General features: G+C 32.3%; 1 protein-coding gene across 2 annotated transcripts in view; it reads left to right on the top strand.

The window, feature by feature from the left end:
- The window catches only part of LOC129218389 (IDLSRF-like peptide), a 220,304-nt gene that overhangs the window by 168,765 nt on the left and 39,238 nt on the right, over positions 1-12,301 (top strand). Inside the window, exon 2 of one of the 2 annotated variants that reach the window (XM_054852636.1) lies at positions 6,164-6,301. In XM_054852636.1, the coding sequence (XP_054708611.1) occupies positions 6,164-6,301 (138 nt within the window). Of the gene's footprint in view, positions 1-6,160; positions 6,302-12,301 lie in introns of both variants that reach the window. The other variant, XM_054852635.1, reaches the window with a different exon arrangement.

Below are 12,301 nucleotides of genomic sequence, written 5' to 3'. Positions count from 1 at the left end.
AGATCAAATTAGAGCAACATATAGACAAAAAAAAAAAGAAAATTAAATTTTCATAAGTTCCTTTCGTAAAATGCGTATCCTACCAGAACATGTAAGCCTTAAGTCCTTCATGATAAAGAATCATAAAGAGTTATTATGAGAGTGGACAATTTCTGTGCTCCTAATTTGTGCATTTAAAGGTCAAAAGGAAAAGCCTATTAACTTTTGAAAAATATTCCCACGCAAACACAAAAGGCACTATTATTCTTTTGACTATAACGCAGGGTTTTTTTTTTTCTTTTTACTTAGAGTACTTCTTTGCGTACCATTTAATGTAATAAACTTTAAGGAGATTTCTCAGAAACGCGTTGAAGATAAAATATTTTGTTCCGAATCTTGTTCAGGAAAGAAATTTTTAAAGGAAATGTGGAGGGTTTAATTTAAGTTCGTAGGTACGGTTGTAGGTGTTTGTGTGTGTGTGTGTGTGTTTTTTTTTTTTTTTTTTCGTTTCAATGAATAATTTTTCGAATATTTGAACTGCTCAGTAAAACTTGTAAATGTTGTTTTGCTGCTAAGAGAGTGCTACGTCAAAATAGCCAACTTTTGTTGAATTAGAATCTAACTTAAAAGTTGTCGAATGACACTTGAAACTTTATGAATTAAACAATATGTTTGCATGCATAACAAGCTTATTGTGAAATCAACTGATATGTAACCAAGCAGATTTCGTTTAATTACACTTATTGTAAAATGAATTATCATTTATATCACTTTTATAGAGACGTCGGAAATAATAAAAAAAAATTTTGATTTGTTTTGAAAAAAAAAAGAAAAGAAAACAAGTCACACTTTTCTTCACACATTTGCCGGTATTTCACACAAATTCATTAAAAAATACATGGTTTAGCGTAAAAAGAAAAACACATGCTTGCTATTTAGAAATTTTTGATCAAAACATTTAAGCGAAAGGCAGTTATTTTTCGATCTAATCTCACAAATTATGCCAAATTAATTGGATTTTGGTAACTATTTTGTTGTGCGTAGCCGCAAAAGTACACATGGGTCATTTTCTTGAAACTGCTAAATTCTTGTCCTTGCTCCAAAAATAATAAATTAACTTGTATGAGAAATAAAACTGATGCTAGAATGCTTTAACAACATGTTTTTATGATTGTAGAACAAGCTAAAATAAACTCTCTATTATTTTATTATAAATTTAAATAACTTTTTTACAAGATAAATTATTCCCCTGTGTGTCCCTACCTCCCCCTTAAAGCAAAATTAGCTCTAAAGAGTCAGGAAGTCATGCAGATTTGTCAAGAAATTGTTGTTTAAACTATTAACAACTCTTATGCGTGTTGTAAAATAGAAAAATGAAGACTTTTCAAGATTTGCAATATTTTGAAAAAAAATAGTAAAAAATGCCCTTTGATTTTTTGTCATACCCCTTTCGAAAAATGGAATGAATGTTTTTCACATCTGATAATAGTTGCATTAACCCATAATTTAGTCTTTGAATTGGGGTCTCATCATGGAAATAATCTTAATAGGTTCTTTTCGCAAAAATACACGAAGTCAAGTATAATTGAGTGATCTCAAGTAAAATCTTGTAAGAATTTTTAATGACTGTCGGTACCCAGTCTTTGATAATTAATTTAATTTTGTAATAATCACTCAATGAGTGATTGACTCTTATTTGTATAGAGTTTTTCCTCCTGAATTTTTAAGTGACATTGATTTTTGTTGTTTGCAGTTTTGACAATATAAAAGTTAATTTTATTTTTTGTCATTCCCCTGTCACATGTAAAGGAAACAAATGACCACAGTTACTACTTTTTGCACACCACAACATTGGATCGTTTTTAATTTCATAAAGGTAGTGTTTCCTTTCCCCACAGAAATTATAATACCGTCAGTAAAATTCATTAATTCCTCTAATTGTCATTCCCCTGTCACGGTGAATTCCATTCCTTGCCTTGTACAAATTGCGCTCTTTAGGGAAAATGACCCACATAATCTTTCTACGTACTTCAAAATTTCACTTATCAAAAAAGGAGGCTTAAAACATACGCATTCCTCATTTTAAAGAGATTTACAAACGTAGAAATTTCCCATACTCTGTTATAAATGTTAAAGTTACCGTGAAAGGGATATTTCATACCTTCTTTCAAAAATTCGTTGTCTACAAAAGTTTCAAACTTATGTCTGGAAAAGAAACATAGTGATTTGTATTGGTTTGCACATTTTTCATTTCCTGTCTCTTTTGAAGCTTACACAATTACTACACTTTTTTGTACACATTTACCTGTATTTCAAGAGGAATTATTTCATTTTTTAAAAAATGTGTGATTTAGTCAAAAAAAAAAATAATAAAAGATAAGAAAACACCTGTTGTTCAGAAATTTATGTAAATGAATTTTAAAAAAAGGTCAGATTTTTCCCAATTCAACTTCACAAGTTATGCGAAATAATTTTTTCAGTCATTTTAAACTTTTTCTTTGACAAATTAGCAAAGTTTTTTTATTTTCAAACATTGATATAATGATTACTATGCGTATACGCGAAACTACACGATGTCTTTGCTACAAATTTTGAGTTTTTATCTATTTAAAAAAAGTGACACTTAAAGCTTAAATATGCCTTTAAAACGATTTAGACAGGGAGAAAAATTCACCTAATTCTGTTAAAAATAGAGGAAGTAAACACGAAAAAGCTCTTTCATATATTTCTTCATAGATTTGTTCCCTTCGAAAGTTTCAATCTTATATCTGGAAAAGAAATATACTGCTTTGCATTGGTTTACACAATTTTTCATTTTCTGTACACGTATAAATCTCTTTTGAAACGTGCACAACCACTATCATCTTTTTCTTTTTGTAGATTTTACCTGTATTTCACACTTCGTGATTGACTTTTGAAAAAGCATGGTTTATCAAAAGAAAAACAAACTTCCCTTTTATTTAGGAATACACGAAAATGAATTTCAAAACAACACATGTTATTCCCGATTCAGTCTCTTAAATTATGCGAAGTTAGTTAGATTTTTATGCTTGAAATCATTTTTTCAACCATTTTAACCGCTTCCTTTGTGATAAAATAGCAAGTATGTTTTTTTTTTCAACTTGTCCTCAAACGTTAATACTGATTGTTATGCGGAGACACAAAAGTACACAACGTCTCGCTACACATTTCGAAATTTCATCGATTTAAAAAAGTGATACTTGGGGAAATAACTATGCGTATCTGTAACAAGATTTAGACAGCCATAGAAATTCACCTAATTGCGTTAGAAATGTTGAAGTAAGCGCGAAAGAGCTCTTTCATATCTTCCTTCAAAAACTGGTTATCTACAAAAGTTTCAATCTTATGTCGGGAAAAGGAATATAGTGCTGCTTTGTATTGGTTTGTAAATTTTTCATTTTCTGTACATGTTTAAGTCTCTTTTGAAACGTGCACAATTACTGCATTATAAACATTCAATATTCTTCTTCTGAAATGCTGCAAAGAGTTGAAAATTCAGTTATTAAAGCTCCTCATGAATTATTAATGAGCTCTCTCATTCAAGTGAGGCTTCATATGCGAAACAGAATTATTCCCAAAACTAGATATACTGGTTAGTGGTGAAATTATCAATTCAGCCCACATGCAGTTTTCTATAGAATTACAAAATAAATGAAATTTTTTCTTAGGGACCTTAATTTGCTAACCGCTATTCATTCAAACGCTATATATCTGGAGTTCGATTAAAAATTCCTACTGATAACGTATTTGGCTTATTTCAGGCGTTAACTAATGATTGTGGTTATACGATTTCAAACAATAGTATAATTATTGGATCAAATAGTGTGATTGTTATGTTAATAACATCATTTCATTATATAGTAATCATTTTCAAAAATATTCAAACTTTAGCAGCGGTTTTGAGTATGGTAGCATACATAAATGTTGTAAAAGTAAATTATGTCCGATATCCTTCATCAAGACTCTTATCGAAAATAATGCTTTGCTTAATTAACTTTTTTAATACATTATACAATAATCATATTTGTCACAACTTATGTGAATTACCTATATTTGTCTATGCTAAACACTTTTGGAGCCCATGTTTGTATATACCAGGAGTTCCCAACCTTTTACGATTTGCGGCACCCTATGAAGAATTAGAATTTTTTCTCGGCACCCTAGAATATCACTATCACATATGAATATATTGAAGTCATGGACACTTCGCAGCATCTTTTGTTTCTCCCTACGGCACCCCAAGCTGTCTCGACACCCATTTTGGGAACCCCTTGTATATACAATATTTCACATTCCTTTAAATATACATTAAATCCAATTCCGGTCTTCATCATACTTTTATCCAAAAGGAATGAAATCAATTTTGCATTTTTGCAACAGGCATGGACCAATGCCAACCGACACAATCTTTCCATTTTACAATAACCTTATTTGTCGCAACTCAAGTGAATTTCCTATATTTGCCTTCACCAAACATTTTTAGAGCCAGTATTTGTACATACCAGGGGTTGCCAAACTTTTTTGAAATGCCTTTGAAGAATTAGAATTTATTCACGGTATCCTAGCATATCTATTAAACAAGTATAAATTGGAACTATGGACACTTTGCAGAACCTTAATTCACCTCTCAAATCGGTACCCCAAGTTGTCACGGCCCCCACTTTGGGAACCCCAGGAATATAAATATTTCAATAACTTTAAATGTAAGGTAGGTGCGGATATTAAGACCTGTCAGCTAATAAGGCCTAAACAACAGAAATACAATTTAAAATGTTCGTATCCACTCAAGACCGCACTCGTAGGTAGCTAACGCTCATAGATGGCACTTCATACTGGCCGCGACAAGTTGATCACTTGTTGCGACCTGTGCGACGCGATTCGTTTGCGCGGAGCGATTGTGCAACACGAATAATAAAAAAATCGTCCGACTGAATGCTAAATAATTTTTGTTATTACACTTTTAGATATAGTTTTGCGCTCCAGTTTTATGTTGTCAATGCTTCTACCGATCTTTATGTCTGAATTATATCTATAAGCCGATTATTGTACTTTTGTGTACTTCTTTGTACACGATGTCAGCGGCCGACCGAATTTGATCGTAGGCCTTATTATGCTCCTTTGTTTTTGCAACAATGTTTGTCAGTTTTACATCTTATATTAAATCTTTCTCAATATATTATGGATGTTTGTAGGTAGTTACGACTATTTACCAGGTTCAGTGTTATAGTAGTACCAGAAGCGGATCTTCTGAAAAGTTTCACCACATGGTTTACGGTTCTAGTTCGGACGAAGAAAAAGACAATGTGCGGCTTGCTCCATTAAAAAGTACAAAATTTCAGAAGTTTATGCCTCCACCAGAAAAAATTAGGAAAAAAAAGACACCAATTGTTAGAAGAAAAACCATCAATTATCAGAGAACCCCAGTCATCAAAGACTTGTTTGACAGAAACAAGAAAGAGACGAAAATAAAAAAAAGACGTAAACCCTCAATGAAGGAAATGATACTAAGGAAAGCGATGCTATTTGATACTGTCACACACTTGTGAGAGAATAAAATGAATGACATGAGACTATATCTAAAATGCGGCAAGTGGTATCATAAGGAATGCGTCGGTGTGACAGTTTGACAAAGATAATTTTGAGTGTCCTGACGGTTGTTAAACAAAGAATTTGTCATTTTGAAGACTTTAAGCATGATTTATATATATATATATATATATATATATATATATATATATATATATATATATATATATATATATATATATATATATATATATATATATATATATATATATATATATTACAATTGATCTCAATTATCAATGTTAGAAGCTTATTTTGATTATTTAAGAGTGTTAAATTTCTTGTGCCTTATTATTCTACCATTATAGTAAGGTCTAATGACAAGGTTTTAAAAAGTGTTTTATTTCATGCTTGTTTTCCGCAAAACTGGTGATTTTTTGCTAGTTTCTTGTAGAAATTGATCTATATGTTAAACTAATATTACAATTTGTTGATTCGGATACATAGTTTTTATTTTATTTCAAATCTCCCTTAGGTAGACCTTATTACCCGCACCCACCTTACATTAAATCCAATTCCTGTTTTCACCATACTTTTCTCCAGCAGATATGAAATCAATTTTGTATTTTTGCAGCAGACACTGACCGATGCCACCCGACACAACCTTTCCGCTGCCCAGGGGAACGCACAGTGTGCATTTCAATTCAGTACTTATGCGATGGAGCTCCCGACTGCAGTGATGGCTACGACGAAGATCCCAGGCTCTGTACAGCAGGTATATTTCAGTTAAAACTCAAAGTATATTTTCAGCTGGCAAACCAATCTGATTATACGACATTAAGGTAACTGTGTGTGTAAATGAGCGACCCAATTGCTACTGACTTAGAACATCACTTGGTGCAAAAAGCTATATTTTTATCTACTTTAGATATTTTTGAGAGAATAAAGATTAGATATTTAACTTATCTAGATATCCAAAACAATTGCAATTCATGGAATGATGAAGATGCCGGGATTTGCATTGCAAGTATTCTTCTATATTTAACTTTAAGACCAAAATATATTTTTCAGCTGGCAAACGTATTTAACGAATATGCGAATTTATACATCTTCTATGTGTGCATTTGTGTGTCTGTTAGTTTCTGTACATAGGTGACCCAAGTACTAATCTACGCGCATGAAGCATCCTAAGCACAAAGGATATTTCTGCAAATTTTTGATTTTTTAAGTGTATACGCGACAGAGATTCAGCATACCAGGATACTTAATACATCTGAAACTGTTGAAAGAGAAAGCAAACCCTCTTTAGTTTCTTTAATATGAATTTTCGAGTAGAACATAAGCATCCTAGTATCTCCTAAATCAGATACCTGAAGCACTTTTTGCTCTTACAAAAAACTTTTCCTTTACTAACACACTAGCTTATTACCCGGCGTTGCCCGGGTGCTTCTCAATGCAGCATATCATGTAATTAAATGGATGAATTCTGTCTAAATGACAGTAAAAAACTGCATTCACACCACTCTAGGCTCAAATTTTCAAAAGACTGTAAATAGCACAGAAAGTTGAGCATTTGCAGGAAAAATAGCATCAAGTAAAAACGAAAAAGCATTAGACATGTTATCGGGGTTCTGTCAACGATATTTTTTGGTTCTGCCGTGTCCACTGGCACGTTGTCAGCGGTTGAATCATACGGGCGGTACATCCAATGTCTTAATGCAGAGACAAATGGTTGTCTTGCATATCTTGTGGGACAACCTTTTGCGTGGTGCTTCGAATACGAAAACCGTTGTGCTGCCTTTGACGGTTTTGTATACCTCAAGACATTAAAGCATGCAATAGTACTCTTCTTATACATTTTATTCTGGAAAAAAAAATCTTGGAGTGTTTTCCTAGAAAGAGTCGTGAATAAATTCAATGGCTTTTATCAGTTACAAATATATGCAAAATATGCCACCGTTACAATATTTTCAGATATGAAAATCATCCTCAATGACCCAAAAGCTAAACAGATAGTCCACTGTACAGAAAATAAGGAATTCGGTCATTGTTATTAATAGCCGTTAACATTTCGTTTTACGGATAATTGACGGTGTTTTTACTTTCCAGATTTCACGTATTAGGTAGACTCATTTTATAATTTTTTGTAAGTGTTCAAGAATGTAAGCACATTCCGTAGAAAACGTTCACTTAGTATAAATAACTTCACAAAATGTGTCTGTTTGTCCTTTCCGTGGCGATTTAGTAGCATGCCATGGAGTAATATTAGATAAGTGTTAATTGCATAAAACGACGTACGTCAACTACATTTCATTTCCTATATTTCTGTCAAATTTCTATTTTCGTAGGTAAAAATTACAGTTAGATATTAATATTGGTGTCTTGCAACGATTCAAAACTTGTCTAGATTAAAATTTTAGTTCAAATTTTTAAAACAACACACTTGCCGTAAATGTTGTACATGATAACTCAAACTGATGCAGGTAGTAAGATCACTTATTTAAGTTTGCTGCTCTGAAGTATTCCTTTGAGAATATCGAAATTTTAATTTGAAGAGGCACAATCGTCATTAGGGGTAGGATTGGTTCCACTGAATAATAGTTGCCATAGAAACAGTTACAGTTATTATTTTAAGATACATAAAGCATTAAAAATGGAGTACGTGGACGCGAACTTATGGAACGAACAATGGAAAACCCGTCAATTGAACTGCCCTATAGAGAAAGAAATAGGCGTGCACATTTTGGTCACTATCCGCGTCGGGTTTTTTTTTTTTTTTTAATTATTTGCAAGCCTAGAAATTAAAAGAAAGAAAAAAACCGTCTTGTTTCTACTTACAACGTAAAATAGACAATTCGTTTGTTTATGTTTTACAAAAGCTTGTTGCACATTCTGTTCCCCATATCCGCAGCTTCAAAACAAAGGACATGTATTTCCACGTTTAGAAACGTAATCCAAGTACTAAAAAGTTAAATTTTTCAAAATTTTCTAATTCCTAAATTTCACTCAAATCTTGCTCCTAAATACAATTCTTAGTCCCCCTTCCAGCAGCAAAATGAAATACATTTTTGAATGAACCCAACCTTAAGCATGCAGCATAAAATTTATCTATATGGGAAATAGGTAAATTTCACATGCATTTAATGTACTTAATCGCCTGCCTTTCTGACTTATTGATCGTGATACAGAACTTAAGTCTCACTGGAGATTATAATTTCTTGAAGTTTAAAGAATGATGTATTGCGATTAGCGGATATACGTGAGATACAAATTGTTTCACCTTATCCCTCCACTGTGAACAGAGTTGCTTCTATAACACTGATACGTATACATATTTATATTACAGCATTTTTTCAATGACGGTTGAATTACTTAGTGGTAGTTACAAACAGTAAAATTTTTCGATTGTTTACAATAAAAGTTATCGAACTGAGAGTCTTTTAACTGGAAATGGAGCTTTGCTCAACTAATTTCGCGATGAAGACGAAAACGAAAAAACTTTATAATGTGGCGTAATATTTCATCATGCCCATTTCAGTAGCAATCTTTCGTGTCAAAAGTTTCCTCATGCCCGCTAACTGGTTTAAAATTATTGCTAGTCAGCGAAGATGCTCCTTCAGGTGTACTATTGCTTCGAGCGTTAAAGTAATATAAAATTTTAAACGACAAAAAAATTTGTTTATGTAAAAAATGGAGACATTTTAAAAGTTTAAATGTAAATTAATATTTCTTTACATTTTTCAAACTTTAAACTTTTACCCTTCTAAAACTATGAATTCCGCCGTATTAAATTTTCGTGTGGTTTCGAGTCTAAAGGTGCACAGCCTTTTACTCTACCACACATTAGCAATCCTAGTATGATAGTTTATGTACATGTAATGAACCCCATGACTATCCCCCTCCCCCTTGAAAGATAAAGTCAATCTACGCTACTATGCACAAAAATGATTATTCTGCAATTCATTAGCCATATTAGTATTTTTACCCCTGATCTTTGATAACCTGGATTTCTGTGAAACTTAGGTGAACTGAATTAGATAAATCATGGAATAGTATAAATAACATATACATATTGATTTGTTTAAGGATAATACAATACTAAATTATATTTCCGATGCAATGATGTCGTTTTAATATAAATTTAGTATTTTAATTGTTAAACTGTTGAAGATTGTACTTCGATAATACCTATCTCATTTTGGTATTCTCTGTGTTATTTATGTATAGAAAATACAGATCAAAATTTCGTTTACTGTTATGGTATTATTTCTTGAAAACTTATTAGCGAAATGCGCAAGCAGATTGAAGAAGAACCACCGATGCGGATTTCAACGCATTCCTGTGTCTTTGCAGGGTGCAATTTAAGAACTAATGAAAGACAGCATTTCTTTTTCGTTCGGCTTTCTTGTCAAACATGCTATACGTTTGTCGCTAATCGACATTAACAGCCATTGTTGAAGATACTTTTTGCGCTGATTGCATTTAAACTATCTCCTGGTGGTTATATGATGTTAACCATTTTCATTTGCTTTGAACCAAGGTTCACAAATACCGATATAGTTGAACCGAATTACTTAAAGATTCAACGTAAATCAAGCAATAGTATAAAGAAAATTTACAAATTGAAAATTGGTTTGATAAGGATCATAGAACATAAAATAAAATTTCTGTTGCAAGGATGAAATAGATGTGGTTTTAATAAAAGTAGTATAATGTTGAAACAGTCGAAGATTGTACGTCAATATTGAATGCAATACTATTACTTTACTCATGTTTGTATTTTCCTGCTATTAACGGGATAAACACTGATCAAAAACTACACAAAGGCTTACTGTTGCGGATTTTATAATTAAACAATATTTAAAAATTATAATTAAACGGTAGCATTCAAATTAAGTAGCACCACGAGTAGCATCGATGGACCCCTGGTGCCTCGTAGGTTGCACTTTAAGAAACGATGCATAGCGTCATTTATTATATCTACGGCTTTCTCGCCAAACATGCTTCAACGCTCATCGCTAAACAGCATTGACGGCCATCGTTTAGGATACGTTTTGTGTTGATTGCATTTAAAATAGCTCCTGGTGGTTATATGTTGATAACCGTTTTCATTTGCTTTGAACCGAGGTTCACAAATTTAACGATTAAAGTCAATCTTTGAAGAAATTTCATTTAGGGCAGTTTTTTACGGGCTTTTCATTTAGACTAAATTCATAACTATACAAAAATTAGTTCGTGCAGAAAAGAGCAATTTTATGACTCAAAATATGAAATTAGACCTTTTTGGGTGTTTTTAAAATTCCAAAAACCCGCCTATATGAATTCCTGAGCAACAATTTACCTTTGTGCCAAATTTGGAAGAAATCCGACGAAAACTGTGGATTTGTATAAGGAACATACACACATACCCACACACCCACAAACATACATCCATTTTTATATATATAGATTTTTGGGTGCATACCAGAGCCTTTCGAGAAAACTAAAGCTTTTGCACTGCATGGTGCAAATAACTTTTCTTTTGATAGGAGATTTTTAAATACATGATACCACTAGTTTAAATATCTAGATACTAAATGTATTAGTAGCCTTAGGGACGACCTTTTTTTTCGCATTTTCAGAACAAATTTGGTCTGCAGAAGTGCCACTAATCTAGATTCGGCATTTGTAGTCCATAGTACAGAGGATCTTGAGCTGGGAGACACACTTTGGAGTGGGGCTTATACCAACCTGAATTTAAGAATTTAAGATGGATATAGATACTTCAGTTCCAAAGTTTTCCTCCAACATTTTAAATTATATTTATCTATAAAACTGATAGCATCACTACAGAGAGGAACGGCATTTGCGCCGCCTAACATTTTTCTGGAGTATGACACCCAAAATGCATTTAGGAGTTGCTAAAAAATATAAATACTGAAATCCTGATACATTTTTAATTATATTTAATCAATCATACAAGGTAGCACCGCTATATCAATGAGATGAATCCAAACGTTTTCATTAATAAATTTAGTTAGTATAAAAATTACATAGCTCAATATTAATTCAAATATTTAAATCCACAGTTTTAATCCAAACTTATTGTCTTGTTATCCTGACAAATATTAATATAAAAATTCCATAATAATTTATGAGTATGATTAAAATCACAAAATAGAAATGTGAATTAGTTCAAATTGAAACGAAATACGGTCATCTGCAGTCATAGGCCTAAAATGTTCGCACTATGACCAAATTTTCACTTCAATGGCTTCTTTCATCTTGCAATATCATTCGAAAGTTTTTCAACATTTGGCTCCTAAGAGGTTAACGCCAGTCTCATTAAAGTGTTCGAAATTAATCGAGAGTTTCGATTATTTTTGAAACAATGTTCTGAATGCTGCTTCACAAAGATAAGTGGAATGAAAAAGCAGAAGGATTTTTAGTGCCTTTTCACTAAATCCAGGATTTTCATCAAGCAATCAAATCCAAAAGTTTGCAAAGTTTTCACCAATGAGATTTTATTAATCATCAAACAAACCAATGCACTGTAAAAAAAAATGTGTAACGTTACTCTCTATAAAATCATTAGCAGCTTAGCTGCCTCCACTGCTCTAGAGTAACCTGATATAACTGGTATGAAGTTAAACATCGCTTGTAAAAGGTCACACCATGGTAATGTAACTATGGCGTAATGTTTCACTAATTTCTGCGTAAGGTTTTACCACAGTTGTCTGTAAGCTTAGGCGTAAAATGTTTGTAGTGTTTTACTTTATTAGGAGTAACTTTTCAC

The sequence above is a fragment of the Uloborus diversus genome, chromosome 3 (assembly GCF_026930045.1).
Source record: "Uloborus diversus isolate 005 chromosome 3, Udiv.v.3.1, whole genome shotgun sequence".
In the NCBI taxonomy this organism is placed as follows: Eukaryota; Metazoa; Arthropoda; class Arachnida; order Araneae; family Uloboridae; genus Uloborus; species Uloborus diversus.
The sequence above is the reverse complement of the archived record's forward strand: the minus strand, read 5'-3'. Positions and strand labels throughout refer to the sequence as shown.